This window comes from Phallusia mammillata, chromosome 1, assembly GCF_965637545.1.
Source record: "Phallusia mammillata chromosome 1, kaPhaMamm4.hap1.1, whole genome shotgun sequence".
In the NCBI taxonomy this organism is placed as follows: Eukaryota; Metazoa; Chordata; class Ascidiacea; order Phlebobranchia; family Ascidiidae; genus Phallusia; species Phallusia mammillata.
Window position 1 is genome coordinate 16,541,932 of NC_137252.1, and position 17,519 is coordinate 16,559,450.

Consider the following 17,519-nt stretch of genomic DNA (forward strand, 5'->3'; position numbering starts at 1 on the left):
TTCATTTAGTCAGGATTTCGGATGAAGATTATCACTGGTGCGAAGTTGGTTGGTCCAATGAAGCGTTGGTCCAATGAAGTTGGTCCAATGAAGGGAAGTTGGTGTAAATATATTTTGGCATTTAAAAACTGTGTAAATCAAAATCTAGATCAGTGGTCGGCAACCGCCGGTACCGCTCCGCGAGGAGTTCGTTACCGGTCCGTATAATTTTTCAGGTTAAATGCTTTAAAACATTTTTCCTATGTATCCCGGAGATGATAAACTAATTTAGGCGTTTTTGTTGCTAAATATTTGTAGTTTTTTGAAGACCGGTCCGCAAAAAAAATCACTTTCAAAAACGGTCCTCAGTGCAAAAAAGGTTGCCGACCCCTGATCTAGATGATTAAAGGAAATCAGAAATGATGCAATATTGTTGAGCAAGCACTTAGTAAATCAGAAAGCTTAGCTCGCTTCGTGTGGCAAAAACAAAACTGCATTTGTTTTTCATAATGAGCAATGTTACAACAAACGTTTAAAAATGGAAACTTGTAGGCGCAACATAGAGCAGCAATTTTAGGCAGGTGTTGGAACCACGCTTGCAGCAACAAAAACCTCTACGTAACAAGTTTTTTAAAATTGTCAAAGTTCAACGGAATGCAGCATCAAGCTGATGGCTTAAAAAGTGCAAAAAGTAATATACAACAGGAAGCAACAAAACGATGAACTGGCAGCAACTCAGGTACAAGAAAATAAAAATATTGAAGACAATGTATTTCTCATCGATAGTGAAGCCCCTTAAAAATTTTCTGTGTCAAATATTTGTAGAAGGGAACTGTGAGCAATTTTTTCAGAACTGACTCTTGATACTCGGCGAACCGAGTAGGTTTTGCCAGGACTTCAAATAAAACATTGCGCGAACGGGCGTCCTAAAAAAATAAACGTTTTAAAATTGATGTGTGGCTTTTTGTATTTTAGGCCTACACCTATTTTTTTATTGTATAATGGGGCCACAATTCGTTCAAAATTTACATGCAATGACAGCTTATATGCTTTTAGGTAGACTTTCAGTGAGTTGCATGGGCGCCGGCACGTAGGGGCAAGAGGGGGCACTTGCCCCCCTTGGAATTTCAAAGTACCGCAAAATTACAATATTTTCTCGAAAAACGTGATGACTGAAAAACGATAGTGCTCTAAGAAAGGAAGTTAGAATAGTCAAAGCAAATGTGCAAACAAGCGACTTTAACGATATCTGCATTGTTTACGTATCTGGTGTTGTTTCCATAGCCTCTGCCGTTTTTATGCATTTTAAACGGACAAAATGGGTCATAGTTGCGTTTCTGTGCGGGGAATTTCATCGTTTACGCAAATCTACTGCATATATTTTGTGCCATGTGTACATAATTACTTGATATAGTAATCTATCCCTGCAGGTGTGTATTTGTCAAAAATCGACCCCCCCCTGGAAAAATTTCTGCCGGCGCCCATGGTGGATTGTACTTTATTTTGCATGCTTTGACAAATACGAAAAATTCTTGTCACAACAAAGTAGTTGTGGCTTGAATCAGCCCTGCGCTCTTTCGGCCAAAATCGTTTTTTATTTAATTTACACAACTTCAAGCTTAAGGACTGCAAGGTGGTTACAATTTTCCTTGTCATTGTTTTTCTTTTGTCACCAACCTGTAAAACGTGTTGGTAATAGTTGTCAGCCAAAAGTCTAGAATCGCCAATGATGAATTTAATAAGTTTATCGTAGGATGCTGTAAAGCAATAAAACCGTTATTATTATAACGTTTGTTCGTCATCACATGTCATACTTACAATCATATACGACATAATGCATTTGGAAGCCCTTGGCCGCGGAGTAGCTGTCTGACTGGAACTCGACGATTAGTTTTGATATGGAGCTGGTGGCGTAGATTAGTGGCTTTTGCACAGAACGACACGTGCGAAGTAGATAGATTTCACCTACAGGAGAAAAATAAGATCAAGCTTTAGCAAACGCTGAAGAAAATAAATTATTCATCTTCACTAAGTTTTATCTTTTTGCTAAGCTACGAACTATTTTACTTTTTTGTTTCCAACTTATAACCAATTAATGGCCTAAAATTAAATTAGAACAGGAGTAAAACTAGATAGCTCAGACCAGGAATTCTAAAGCTTTTCTGTCTTGTTCGCCCCTTTCTCGCATATAAAGATAAATTGCCGTGCCACAGTGATACAATTCGGACTAGATCATGTGATCATGCTTTCTCATGTCAACCAGCAATGCATGTCAAACTAAGCCCTTTTGGAATAGATTTCCTCTAGGCTGCGAATCTCTAGTTTAGACTAGAATTAACTAAGTTGAAAACATTACACAATGGCTAAAAATGCACGACGTTATAGCCAATTAGTTGCTGGTGGTCCGCCAACTTAGCTATAGCTACATAGAATGTCTATGGTTGGAAGCCAATTCATTCACATCTTTATCCACTGCTGTTCAGAATGGAAGATTGCGTAGAATAAATAATAATACTTACGTTCTTTTCTTGTCTTAACACGGATACAGTCACGTGAGTCGTCTGGGAGAGAGATTTCGGGAATAAAGACAAGCACACTTTTCTTGTGAGAAAGTCGAACCACCCAACGACAGTTGCTGTTTCCCGTATAATTTCCAGGGTAGTTTGGAGTCTCAATCATTCCACCATAATTCGTTCGCGCTTGTCCGCATCTTTGTTCTGTGCACATTAAATACTGATGAATTAGATATATATAGTAACAAACAATTACAAAGTGTATTAAAAAGTAGCCAGTACATTCGGAAATCGTTTTAGATGTACCACAAAAATTCAAGGAAGATATTTTACACATGTGTTGCTTTAAAGTTGAAAAAACATTGCTCCTGATAGCCGATATATTTTTTCGTTCTTTATTATTTTGTACATATGAAAATCCTGATATTTGTATGTGTGTTATAGGGGTCCAAAAATGTTTTACACTATAGTACATTTGTTCTTGATATAGTCATCCTAACTAAACTTTGATCCAAAATCATAAAAAAATCCATGCACAAAACAAAATACTGACTTGTATCTTTTTGCTCAAACTCTTTAAAGCTTATTTCTAGACCTAATGTTTATAGGTGTACTATTTTTGTAGATTCATGACAAAAGTTACCTTTGCACTCGTGAAGGGACTGAGCGGCGTCAAAGTCAGTGGTGGTGTTTCCAGGACAGGCAAGACAATTCCTGTTACCTCCCTCCGGTTGATAAAAACCTTTCGCACACCTTTCGCAGTAATCTCTAGTTGTATCATAGTAATGACCTGATGACAAACGAATGTTACCGATGTAGCTGTGGGTGCTTGTTTACCTTTACAAGATCAAACTTTATACACGACAAATGCTATCACCCTTTTGCTCGCACGGAATTTTTTACAAAATTTCGAAAAAACACACACAAAACAAAGACCTTGTTAAACCTGGAAGGCTTTTATCGATTTAGTACGTACTTTGATAGCAGGCTAACAAACATAGGAGGCTTCATTTATATTTCAATGGCACTTGTTGCACACAGTTTTGAGTGATCAAAATATTACGGCCCGTGTTTTTTTGTGTGGTTGTCCACCAACTTACTAACGGAACATAACGTACCTGTACTGCAGCTTCCTGCTGTGCATTGATCAAAACTCGTCCAACCGACACCTGTGGCACTGACAGAGCTCCCACACTCAATACACGATGTCCTTCCCCTCTCGGGCTGATAAGTTCCAGAGGGACAAGGATAACATGGCAACAGACCATCGGTGGATACGTGACCGGGTGGACATATTCCTGCAGGTTAGAATGAAACTTTTTTATATTTGTACTAACAACGTAGCATCACAATTCAATGCGCAAACAAAATAGTTGGGTAAATTATTTTGTCAAAGTCGATCTGTTAAAAGACCTAGAAATTCGTAATGGATTTGTAGTTTGTACCAGTATAAGCAGCAAAAATCTAGATTGGTATAATTGACATGCTGTGGTTGGAAAATGTTTCAACGAAATCTTATACATTTTTTTATTTTTACGCATTACAAACATGTCTTTAAATAGCCTACTTGGACACAGTTTTAGTGTGTTGAGTTTTTTAATATCAACTAAAAATTACAAAGTCTTGGGATAGCGATTGGGGAGACACAGGGTAACAGGGTTAAAGAACAATTTTATTTGTATTTACACACCACACCTGGACATTGAAGGGGTGATCGGGTGGCAGTATCTCCATCGTCGCTTGAGAGCGGACATGCCTGGCATGTCACCTGACCAGGTCTACTTTGGTAGCTACCAGTGGAGCATGGAACACAAGTCCCAGATAAAACATTTGCCCGCTGTCCTGGGGGGCACAAATCTGTCAAAGGGGAAAAATGCAAATTTTGTATTCTGTTTTGGATATTTAGTTTTTGAAATAATACATTTCCTGTCCCAATTAAAGGACCACCAAATATTTGGGAAATGACAAACCGTTAGTTTGTTTATCGTATTTTTCTAGTTCGTTTATCAACCATGCACAAGTTTTGCAATGAGACTTAAAATGTGCCAGTTTAACCCAACTTTGATTACAGTACAACAACCAAATTAGTCACTTTTTGCAATGCAGTTGTCACAAAAAAGCGCCACATTTACTAAAAACACTATACCAAATTATCTGTTATTGATTGAACAAGCTAGTTTTAACACAACAAACAAACAACACTTACGACATGCTTTGTCTATCTTTTTTTCACCCAGCAAACAACCCAACTTGTTGACTAATCCCCGGGGTGGCTGTCGAGCACCTGAAAGTTTCTTCACTCTGAGGTTCACCGAAGATGAGGTCATGATTCGAAACAGCTGTCTGGCAGATCTTCGGAAAACTCGAAATGCTTTTTTGCCCTCTTTCTTGGCCTTGTTGTGAAGGCATTTCTTTCTGCATTTTCCTGAATGACAATTTATTTCCAATCAGTAAGCCCTCGTCAGGCTAAAATAAAATAAAACTACAGAGCTTGCTTAAGATTAATTTGCCCCAAGGTAGCGCTGCAGCACAGTTCTTATAAACTTGTTGGCTTGACACACAACTATTTGCATTCGGCGTTCAAGGTACGCGAGTTGTAAAATCAAGACAAATTCATGGTGCTGCAATTAGTTTTGTAGTTTTGTTACGTTAAATTCAAGAAGAAAATATGTGCAAAATATTCAAAAAAATTGGTGTTTAAAGAGTTAAATATGAAGAAAGTCAAATTAACTTACTACGTTTAATAGTAAATAGGAAACTGATTTCCATAGTAACGACCGCTTTCGTTCGTCTCTTTTTCTTGATCTTTTTGCACTTGATCACAAAACGAGAGATTTTATAAACTCCAGACCCTGAAAGTTTGATCACAGTGAAAGAAATACTAATTTAAATGGCAGTTGAGGAATTAACAAACGCAATATTTATTCCGTGGTGAAAATGTTAGTCGTGTATTTTACTTTTGTACCTGTTAAAGACGGCGGAGATGAACGGTCAAGTTGTAGTTGACAAACCCCCGCTGAAAAACTGTAGGTCTTGGTCACCTCGATAGTGTTTGGGCCTACAAAGGGAATTAAAAAGACATTTTGATTAGCTAAACACAAACTATACACTCTGTAGCAGATATAAATACTAAAACATTTACAGTGGTTTTCAATGTTAAGCCGGCAATCATGTAGTTCAAGATGTGAACAGTTTTTGGTCTTCTTTATATTTTTTTGATAATACATTGTATTATCTTAAATTTGGATGTACAGTATAGACTTGGGGATTTTGCTTTTTGATAGTCACGCCGACTGTCTAATCTGTGGTCAAATGGTGTTGCTAAAATATGTGACAAATTCGCATAAAACGTTTCGCAGTGCAAAAAAGGCTCCCAACCCCTGCCCTAAGTAGCCCCGGCGCTCAAGTCAAAAACCACTCTGTAAAAGACAACAAGTCGAAGCGCACACTAAACGTCAATTTTTTTCGTCCGAAGAATTATTGGTGTGTGGTTGATAAAACATGTGAGGTAATTTAAAAACAACTCAAATTAAAACCTCGCCTCATACCTCTGCAAATCGGTAAAGTGTGATTCGTAACTGAATTAACTGCGTTGATTGTGGCAAGTGGAAACGCTTTTGTTGTTTGAGCAGATTGTACATCCCTTGCTTGTGGTGACATCGAGTCGCAGGAATACATATAACTGGGATTTGTTGGGTTATAAGCTCGAAAGAAGCTGACACCACTGCAAGCCAGATAGCAGTTCTTTCCTTGACACCGAAGAACACCATTCGGCCTGTTTGGGCCTCGAAGTGTTGAACATCTGTTTATGTCTGGTACAGAGAAATTTTTTATCGTTCAATGTTGAAAATGATCAAAGTTAAGTTTACGTTTAGGTAAAAAATGTTGATCCGTTTTTGTGATTAAACGGCTGCAAATAATGGTGTTTTTCTGAAAAGGTCTGAAAAAGTTTAAACAATGCTGTCTAGGAATATATTTCAACATTTTTTACTCACGAATACAGTCCTTTTGATTCCAGGCAAGTTTGAAATCTTTCTTGCAGAAACACTCATATCCTCCAGGTCTGTTTTTGCAGTATTGAGCGCAACCACCGTTGTTGCTTGAACATTCATCAATATCTGGATTGGATAACTCATGAAAAATTCAAAGCTATCTATAGACAATATTTTTTCTCAAACGATGCTTTTCAAAACGAAAAAGAAAGGTCTAGTTTTAAATCAATCTTTATGAAATCAACTTTTAATTGCAAATGTGCGCATTAAGCAATGTGAAAAGATTCGAAAGACAGCCACGTAAAGGAGCATGAATCTTTGGCTTCCTCGTCAGACCAGACTTTTGTAACAGTGTCACTATACAAACAGTATTTTACAGGCACTGGCACCACTTGTCAAAGTGTGGTAATGGCGGTGATTACCAAACATCCGTTTAAGAAATACTGCCAAAGTAAATGTTGTCTTTCGTACAGTCTGTAAAAAACCTCACCTCCACATCGCTTAGTGGCGTATTTTTGATAACCGTCCGGGCATGAACATTCGTAACTTCCCGGTAGATTCGTACATTTGTACCAGCAAGTGTTGTTGTATTCACACTCATCTATGTCTGTGCAAATACATCAGAAAAATAACAAAAAATGCGTCGAAAATGCAAATTTTACTTTTATGAGTTTGATTAGTTTGACCTTTTTAAGTAGCCTATTATAAGTCGCAACAAATTTTATCCTAAGACTAAAATCTAGAAAATTGTTTCATTGCTCAATTGCTTTCATACAGCGAATAAAGTTATGATCTAAGATTCAGACACAAACCATTCAGAAGATGCAGCCCAACGACGAGTCGAATTTTGTAGGTTATATTCGTAAACTTACCAACGCACGACCTTTGGTCACTTGCTAGCCGGTAACCGTCAGGACAAACGCATTTGTAACTTCCATAGTTATTAAGACAACCGTATTCACAGCTTCCGTTGTTTTCCTGACATTCATCGTAGTCTAAAAAAGTATATAAGTACAGCAATCCAGTATCAAAAAAACAAAACATTTGTCGAATGTTAAATGTACCGAGGCAATTTCGTCGGTTTGGCGCTAACACGTATCTTCCAGTCTCATGGGGACAGGAACACTGAACTCCAATCGGCGTCACTTCACAAGTTGCCAGCGTACAATTGAATTCCCGGCAGTCAGGGGCTAAAAGAAAACAAAGGTAAATTATGACTGATATGATTAAGTAAAAATGAGGTTTAAATAATAGGGCTTTTGTGCTAGTCGTCATTTCCTAAATTTTACCCAAAAATTTAAAGTCGTGAAACTTTTTGTTCACAACCAGACGAGATTCCTTCATTTTAATGTCCCTTGCAATTATCTGTCTACAAGCCAAGCCCAGTGTTAAAAATCCTGCTACATGAAAACTAACACGCTTCTACAAACAAGAAGCTCTGTGTCTTGCCAGGTGCACTGGAGCTTTAAATCTTTTCTACTTGACGGTCGATGTCGGGACGGGGACACAACGGCGACATGAGGTCAAACTTTCGACGGATTTAGAAGCAGGACGCATCAATTACAACAAGAAGAGTCGTATCTGCTGGCGACATGCGGTTCGCCGTCTCCTTATTTTGCGGATTTCTATTGACAAGTTGTAATTACGGGATTATACCTGGTTCGCATTGTTTTCCGTTTGGATGGAGAAAATAGCCGCCCCGGCATGCGCAGAATGTGTTGCCGGAAAAGTGGTGGCAGATGTGTTGGCATCCGCCGTTGCCGTTTGTACACAATCCTGCAAAAGGTGAAACAGGTGTTAATCATGACGTTCAAGGTCAAGTAAGCCTGTCTGGTTTAATCTTCGACGTTGTTGGCTAAAGAAACAAATAATTTCGATTCAAAACTTAAAATGGCCATTTTAATAGGTTTAATGTACCATACATCAGATAAAAGCCACATATTACAAGACAACCTCTTCGTTGTGCGCGCTTTTAAATTAAATGTTTAAAAATGCCACGAATACGGCTGCTAAGGTCGTAACCCTACATAGGAATGCCAAAACCGTCCGAATTCCACCCAATCCCGGCTCCGATTATTCATTAAATCCCTGACAAAGTCTCCGATTTCGCGGCTTGCCACTTTGTCGGTCAACAAGGTAATTAGCACGAGAATCGCGCGGCCGCGGCTATCCGCTCTTGTGTCTCGAGTTGCAACATTACACCTCATCAAATCATCCACATCGATCCCGGGGAAAGGGAACCTAAGTCACGCGAAGAAAGTTAAAAGACTCGCGCCCTGCATGGATCGATCAATACGACCTTTGGCAAAGGATTTGACATGAAAGATCGCTCGCTTATTGGTGCTGCTGGATTTTCGGTTGCGTGTTTTGCGCTTGCTGCATTTTGGAAGCGATGCGATTTGGCGTAAAATTACACAATTTTTCTGTTTGCGACACAAACAGTTTGACACTAATAGCGATTTGCCTCGGCGTGACTGAGTATCAACTTGCGTTTGTTTGTCGTGTTTCGGTAATAAAGCCGCAAGTTCAACATGAAACTTGGAACTTAAAATGTCAGGACGCAAAACAAATAAATGCTTCTCTGAACTTAAAACGTACAGCATGACTGTTTGCTGTAAATGAGCCCTAAAACTTGCGCTTGTAAGTTTAATGACTAACATGCGGTTTGTTTGAAAGACCGATGCACTATGTGCCAGACACAGTACGTTTCGAAGATAGAGCGTTTCAATTTGTCCATCCGGATATAACTTGAAACTCGTTAAACCGTTGGCTATGCTCTAACATACTACATAAGTTGACAGACAAAAATAGAACTATGTTTTGAAAACATGGTTCGAAATAATTGGAAATCAAACATAGAAGATCGTGATCTAAAAACCAGGCACTTCAGGCCATCATCAAGATCCAATTTAAAGTCCATCACTCACTTGTGCAATTCCTGCCGTTTGCTTGGAGTATAAAACCGGGACGACATGAACATCGCGGTCCTTCTGGTGTGGTTTCGTTGCAGAAGTGCTGACAAAATGCGGAATTCCTTTCGCACGCGTTAAGTGGCCCTTAACAAGAAATGAAATCTGTCCAAGTTGTTTGTTTTGCCACGTTTTCATGACAAAATTGTAATAATCTGTACATCCTGTACGGGATTTTTTTCTGAACATACAAATTCCAATTTGAATAAGGGACCGATAAATGCCCAAAAGGGTGAAATATGGGCCTATATTTTTTACAGTTTTTTGGTCGATTCTGCTACAGAAGCACTGTTGCTTCGTAAATACTACAACTAAAAAAACAAAACTATTGATTAGAGATCGTTGACATCAGACTCAGATGACCAATATTGGAAAAAAAGATCAAAAATATTATTGGCAAATTTCAAAGTGAAACTATTTGAAAGGGGGAATCAAGCGTGAGTGAATACAAGTACAGGTTGAACAAACATAATATGCGACGGATCGTTGCATTCTTTTTGTTCCACAGTTTGTTGCGTATTTCATGTGTGTACGTGGGAGGTTGTCATTTTCGACACACAAAAGCCGAAAATTATCGATACAGTATACCAATCTCAGTTCATTTTTTACAAAGGCCTGTTGGTCCGGAAAAGAGCCTAAAATGAAATCATCGCGCAAGCAAATGACTACCTACCGCTTCAATGATTTACCCATTTATGATTCTATTGTTGCCATACAACAGTCAGGGGCGTCAGAATATCGACTGATCCTTGTCTGACACTGGGATTTAAGCCTCGTCTGGGCCGGGAGACAACATAAGCTTTACCGTATAGAGGGGCGGATTTTGCTCAAAGGAAAATCGTGCGGAAATTTACGCGGCCAAGTTAGGCAGCAATTACGATGGGCTACAAAATACCGCTACGAATTAGCCGACCGCGATGCTACAGTGCTGCACAATTTCCTCTCGAGTGTCTTGATCTATGTTGACCGTAGACTGCTTCTAACTGCACAACAAACCCTATGCTTCGGGTTAATTAGTTTTGGGTTTCAGGTGAGGCGCGTGGTTGATCAAAAGAAATTTTAGTTTTATTTGCCAGAATCTCCCCGGTGTTTGCTCTTCGTTCAACCAAAAGAACTTGTTACGTGCATTGTTACAAACCTTGTCTCTCGCATTCGGCATTTTAGTTTTTTTTGCAAATGGGTATATAGTATGTCGACCTTTTAGCAGTTTTTTTAGCGTTTGTGACCAAATATAATCTCATCCGAAAATTAAGACAAATTTATCCAGTACAAGCATTTGTGTTCCATTTAACTAATGCACGAATCAAGTTACCTAAAATCTACATTAAAATCTGATGGGAATGCTTATGACGCCTTCAACAGGCCTAGCGTGCTGTTATGAAAATCGTCAATAATGGTGGCAATTCCGTTTTGTAATTTCCCTATCGCGGCTTTAGATGTCGTTTTTGTTCGAAATGTGATTTATTTTTGATCACGGACTTCTTCTTTTTTTTTACAAATGTTTAACGACGTTAAATTTGATTTTTTTTCGGAACAGAAAAAATGTATCGAAACATACCTCTAGGCAAGCACGTTCTGCCATTCGGTTGAAGTTTGTATCCGTTCCTGCATGTGCATCGGTGCGTGCCGATCATGTTAATACATTTGTGACTGCATCCGCCGTTCGAAACTTTACATTCGTTCCTGCCTGCGTCAAATTCCTCGTCGTTATAAGGTTTAGGTTTTTAGTTTTACAGAGCGTTTATTTTGCAAAACAAATCAACCAGCTAATGCATTAATCTTTTTCAAACGTTTACGGCTTAAAACACTTTATAATCAATGAAAACTCACTTTTGCAAATCAAGCCGCTTCGAAACGCTATAAACCCTGGATGACAGGAACATCTGGGCGTGGAAGAAGCATTACAGATTTGTGGACATCCACCGTTTGTCAAATCCTTGCACTCGTTTCCTTCGATACAAAGAACTCAATGAAAACGAATGGTAGCATGAAATAACATTTAAATATTACTGTCAAGGATCCCTGTGGATATGATAAAAAATATATTGTTTAACTTTCACGAATATATTAGCAGGTTAGTTGCCCATATTTGATGAGTTCATGCTAGTAAACTTCATTAAAGCATTACAAACGCTCAAAACGACTTTATGACTGGGGAACGTCAAAGTCCACATCACTAATCAACGCAAAGTAGACATTAGCCTAGACTTGAAGGGCGTTGTTCGTTGGAGAAACGACTTAGTTTGGTACGTTTACTACGTCATACGACATACGACACTGTTATCCGTGATTTTATATGTGCGTCGGCATTGAAATGTTAACTGACGCAAAGCAAACAGTTTCGTTCGTCGTGAACGACCACGTACATACGCTATATATAGACTATTTTTAAAGTCGAAAGCAGTCAAGTTAACCTGTGACCGCAAACATGGAAGCTATGGGCGTTGTCGAGACAAACTGCCGGGCCCATGATATTTAACAGAAAAAGCGGGTGTATTCGTGGGTGTGTGCATTTGCGAAAAGCTGGGATAATAGCTTGAGATTGGTACATCATTTCGACAGATGGCTTAGCACGTTTGATGTGGCTTAGGCAGGGGTGACACGCATTTTCGCACAAAAGCAACCGCAGGGCGACTGCACAGGCGACAGAGGCGACGCTTAATGCACTTGGGCAGCAACCGCAAGCCATTGAGAGGCAAAAAATGTCGTCGCGTCGGCCGCGTGCCGGATCGAACTAGACGCGATCAAAAGTGTTTTGTTTGTCGTTCTTCGGCATGATGTAGGGAGTGGGAGTTTAACACGTGTCATGACGGGGCTGTTTGTTGAACTCTATGCGCTTCCCTAGTGCGCGTTCACCCCGAAAATCTATGTGCTCCCGTCGGGCTTTTTGAAAATCGGTAAAGCGCACATTAAAGACATTTTTAACGCGCGACTCACAGTTTTATGTTGAGGAACTTCACTTTCAACAAAAAAGTCTAGGGTTGTAAAGGATGCAAGATAATGTCTAATTTGGGGCTTAATTCCATTTCTTATTTTCATATGGTTCATACACTGAGAACATAACAAGAAATAAATAATCCAGGTTTTAATAGAAAAAAAACTTTTATACGCAAAAGAAAGTTTTTTAATTACATTTAAAAAATTTGTAGTTTAAACTTGAGCATTGGGCGTTATATCGTTTTACAAAAATACTTGTCGTATTTTTCCGACATAGTTAAACATTGCACAAAAATAGGGTCACGCTCTGAAAGTACGTCTGTCATCAAATACGCTAAAAATGAACACGGAAGGTTGAACATTTAACGCCTTTCGCTGTCACAAAACCAATGACCTTGTCCGTCGCTCCACCAAGTGCTGTAGTGTCACATAAGAGCGTGAAACAGGTGCTTTTTGCGTTTTTGCCTAAAAACCAGGTGTTTCTTGTCGCTATAAGTTTGATATCAAGCAGTACGGGATGAAGAGCGTTGAGAGATGTGAACCAAAAGATCTCGACAAGCCGTCAGTCTTACTCAATCACCCAAAACACCTCACTTATCGCGTCTCCCGCGCCCATGCCTTGTTGAAACTATTTCCTGATGCTTGACGGCGGACGGTATCGATTTCGCTGCCATTCTGGGACGTGCGCTAGCGGTTTGTGATGTAAGTAAGCGTCGAACGTTCTAAGCTATCGCAAGTCATCCCGGTTGCAAAAGGCCGTGTCGAAAAATGCTAAATGGATGTTGTCCGTTAGTAAGTAAGTTTTTTTGCGTGAATGTTCACTAAAAATACACAAAGATTTGTTTCCCAAAAAGTCTATTTACGTTTGTCGCTGTAAATAAAAACATGTCAGTGAAATTTTTCTCCGAAAACTAAACACTAAATAACTAGTTTAGGCGGGAGATTTTTCATTACCCCGAAAAGCGGAAACATTTTTTTTGAAAAATAACATTGCAAAACAGTGGCAGGTTATATTATAAGCAGAGACGCCATGGCAAAATGTCGAAACGTCAAAAAACATGGGGCAGCTACGTCAAAAGTATCATGTGAATGCAGTAGCTTTGTCAAGGGTTTCCCCGTGAAACCAGTCGAAACAATTGACACATTGGCACTTGACAATGGTTTGCAGCAGCCTCATGCCAATGTGTACAGGATACGTATATCTGAAGTGGCAGAAACTCACAGCCAAGCGTCCATGGGCCAGTGGGGCTCTTAAGCCTGTAGTTTTGTGCGCAACTTGATTGGATAATCATTTGTTCGTGGCGTGAAGAGTCGCGACCTGGTGTTGTCAGTCGGATTCCCACGACACTTGACAGGCAAATTCATTAAACACGTCAATCTCGATGATTGACAGCTCCCTGCTTTACGTCATACACCGGTATTCGAATGCGATCCATTGTCCTATTTGTCGTAATCGTTCAGCTGATCGACAACAGCGAAGTGGGCGCCACTGAGAAAAACTCGTATGGACTGCTTACACGCTGCTTATTGTAGAAGTTAATTACAGGATAATGAAGCCGCTCTTGAGACATAACAACACAAAGTACCATGATTGCGACAAGTGGCGTATGTAAAAACGTTGATATACCAAAACTTCTTGTTAAATTCAACGCTGTTCATGTGAGATTAAAAGATCGACCAGTTCAATAATGTTTCGTGTTTAATACCACAATAGAAATATCTTTAATGTAGTTCTTTGGGAAGTTATAAAGACCCCAACCTATTAGGCGTATACTCTACTCAAAATGACTTGGATCGAAAAATGTTTGGTAAAATACCGCTATCCGTCAGCACTTATCTAATCATCCCATGTCCTACAACTTCCGGGCGTTGAAACTACGGTAAATATTTGCTTACCTGCACCCCAGCGATGTCGGACCGCATCAGCAATCGTGTAGAGGAGAACAAAGGCCAATAGCCGCATGACGTCTACTTGTCCCAACAGTGCGACGCTTATCTATTTCAACTGCTGCTGATAGTTGAGTCTTTGATTTCGTTCCTCACAGCCGACGAATAGCGTGATAGTTCAAGGTCACCAGGCACTTTTGAGAGTTTACAAGAAAAACTAAATTACTCCTTTGCCCAGCGTCTGGTGTCAACAGTGCCATTCGTCACTGAACGCCGGGAAATCTTGTAGAAGTCTGGCCGCAGCGCACTCACTAAAAACTGGCGGCTTCGACCCGGGCTGGCTGTTGTTTAGGATTCGCTTGTTGCGTCAATCAACGCGATCGTTCTGGCAAAGACACCACGGACAGTGTCGTGTCACAACAGATAGAGCGATGAGCGAATCAAAATAGAAAATACCGTCGCTTGTGTTACTACTTTTGTTTCGGTGAATGTCTACTTGAATCGTTGTCAACGGTTTTCTGCTCAAATTGTCATCACCTAAAAAATAGAAAATTAAATCTAGCTGAAAAATGTCGACAAAATAGGCTAACGCAAACACGAACGTCAATCGTTACATACAGCGTCCTTCCATAAACAAGTAACAAACAACCCATTTTTAAGGTAAATGGCAATTTTCGAACCCCCGCCGAAGGTACTATTTCTGTATCTGCACACAAGAATTTTATTCTGACAAGTTTCGAAATTTCGCTTTTATGCACGATTCGTGTATTACTAAATTTATGGGTTTAACCTTTCACATGGTTTAGAATCTGTTTTCTAGAGTTTATAAAAGAGAGAAATGTTACGTTTGATAGCTTCGTTTCTCCCAAATTAGCGGATGTACTGCACTGACAAGGCAACACAACGGAAATGACAAAATAAGCTTAAGGTCTTCATCAATCACCTCACCTAGCTGTGAAACAACAAACAAGACAGAAGAAAAGTCCTTCGAGTACTTTCTTTATCCTGAAAACTCGAGAGCAACCGTCGGACGTTGTGGAGTTCTGGTTCCGTTGCTTTACTAGTGTAAACCTCAGAAACTATCTGTTGTAGTAGGAAAAAAAACAATAACCACTGCCGCAGTGGCGCGAAGAAACAAGGGCTCGCAAATTTGCTTGTGTGACCGCCTGCTTTGTACACTGTTTAACTTGCCGGTTTCGGTAAATGATTCATTTTCAAAGACACCGCGCTCTTTATATATAAGTCAGCGTTGTGTCACTACAGAAAAAAGAAAAAGAAAAACTTATATTAGCGGCTGTGTATATATAAGAGCGTCTGAAGCTAAAGTAGTTTGCAGCACTTCTGATGTGCGTTTGTACAACGGTCAGAAACTCAGAAAGCAAGAACGTGCTAAGCCTGTGTCTGTCGCCTCGACGTGTGTTTGCGAGCTCGGCGTGGCTTGACAAGAGCCGCGGTCGCCCTAAAACCGACTTTGTTTATGTGAGCAAACACGAGAGCGGACGGTGATTGACAAATATATTCAATGGTTTCAAGTCAACGTGGGCGAGAATCGGGGATTGGTAATGGCGGTTGTGATTTGTAATAATGGCCACCCATCGACAATGTCGTCTAGCATAGTGACGTCAACGTCTGTGTTGGTCATGGAGTAATGCGTATAGGAGATGTCGAACGTGGGAAAACCGGGAACGCCTGATCACCCAGAACACAAACAACTGACGTCACTGGGGTTGATGCCTTTGTTTGGAGCTCAGTGTTCCTTATGCCGACGCGCCATACTCAGTAAGGCAGTGACCCGAGTATATATTGAACTCACAGCAATCTTTTGTGCGTTATCTCGGCAGCTTGAGTCCACCTTCTTAAGTGGGCTTATCGAGCTTTGTAAACTCACTAACGATGCTACTGTTTAAGCCTTAGCGAAATTCAGGCTCGCTCAACAAAAATCCTAAACTTAACAAACAAGAACAAAATAAAAAAAAACATTCGTAACAAAGGACATAGACCTTAAGCTTTTATGATTTTATGGTACTTAAACACAAAATCGGCAACAACATTTACTATAAACGCGCATTTTATTAGTGATTGCTACATAACACTTGAAGATAAGCTTACCCTAGGGCAAATGTTGAACAATTGCTAGCTTGGGAATATCAAAATCAAGACAAAGCAGCTAATACACGGTGAAAAACTCTGCAAATCTTAATAATTTTCTCGAAACTCTTGGTTGTTATTGTTTCGTTGTACGTTCGAAATTACAACATGTCAACGAACTTCCGCTTCTACGTGTTAAAAACTGACGATCCGTTGGCGATCGTCATTTTGTCAGTCAACGCGAAACGTCGACTTATTAAAAAAGTTCCATTCTCAGCCAATAAAGGCTTACCCCACGTCACCTTACGTCACTTGTTGAACTTGTGGCTTTGAACAAAACGCCTGTTTCTCACGAGGCAATTGAAATTCACCTCAATGCGCAATAAGGCGCTTTAATGGGGTCAGCGGTTAACGATATTTCGCTGTTCGACAAGCTCTTGGAGTTAAGGCGAAAAGGCCACGCAGTCTGAACTAACTTGTAAAACAGCGGGTGAAATTTAACTACGTTTCAACTTCAAAAGTGCTCAAAGGTCGGACCAACAAGGTGTCATAGGATGTTGACACAAGTGCAGGTCGAGATCTGCGCTTTAGTAAACTCATTAAGTAAACAGGCGTTGACCTAGATGCGTATTACCACCGGTTCAGATCCATTATAGTTACGCAACTACGAGTACCACCGGCACGCCAGGGAAAGACCCTTGATTGCCTAGCCAAGGCCTAATGGAGATAACACTTATTATTTTTGGTCGAAGTTATACGGTGCCTTGGTAACAACTGTATACTGATATTGATTGCTAACATTTGCTTTGTATTCTTTACACAGATTGAGACGCCAATGACTCACAGATTTTTGAGAAGTCTTATCAAACGTTGCAAAATGTTATGTTGGCATAGGCTATTCTTTTCTTCACCATGTTAGCGATTTGAATTTAGATAACGTCTCCAACCGAATAATCTAACATACAAGAGTTTTAATAGCAGGTACATAGACGTGCTAATTTTTACCTTCACCTGTTTGGCGCGACTAAATGACATACATGCTAAACCGTGCGAACCCCAAGGATTGGCACAGGGGGGCATCGATCTATACCTATTGAGTCTGCAGTTATCTAGAAAGCTGAAGCAAAGTGATTGAAAATTTGGGTTATTGAACA

At 39.8% G+C, this 17,519-nt stretch overlaps 1 protein-coding gene across 1 annotated transcript; it reads right to left on the minus strand.

The window, feature by feature from the left end:
• Positions 1-93: 93 nt before the first annotated feature.
• Positions 94-15,527, minus strand: LOC145224152 (signal peptide, CUB and EGF-like domain-containing protein 1). The gene is made up of 21 exons (XM_080090591.1): positions 15,226-15,527; positions 14,287-14,814; positions 11,284-11,403; positions 11,012-11,140; positions 9,412-9,540; positions 8,141-8,260; positions 7,549-7,674; positions 7,357-7,479; positions 6,975-7,091; positions 6,488-6,610; positions 6,041-6,304; positions 5,458-5,550; positions 5,228-5,344; positions 4,699-4,917; positions 4,188-4,349; positions 3,611-3,790; positions 3,136-3,282; positions 2,499-2,696; positions 1,798-1,944; positions 1,657-1,736; positions 94-905 (listed from the first exon to the last, which is right to left on the minus strand). Exons 2-21 carry the CDS (start codon positions 14,351-14,353, stop codon positions 756-758), a joined length of 2,811 nt encoding a protein of 936 aa, XP_079946717.1. The 5' UTR covers positions 14,354-14,814; positions 15,226-15,527; the 3' UTR covers positions 94-755.
• Between the last annotated feature and the right edge of the window lie 1,992 nt (positions 15,528-17,519).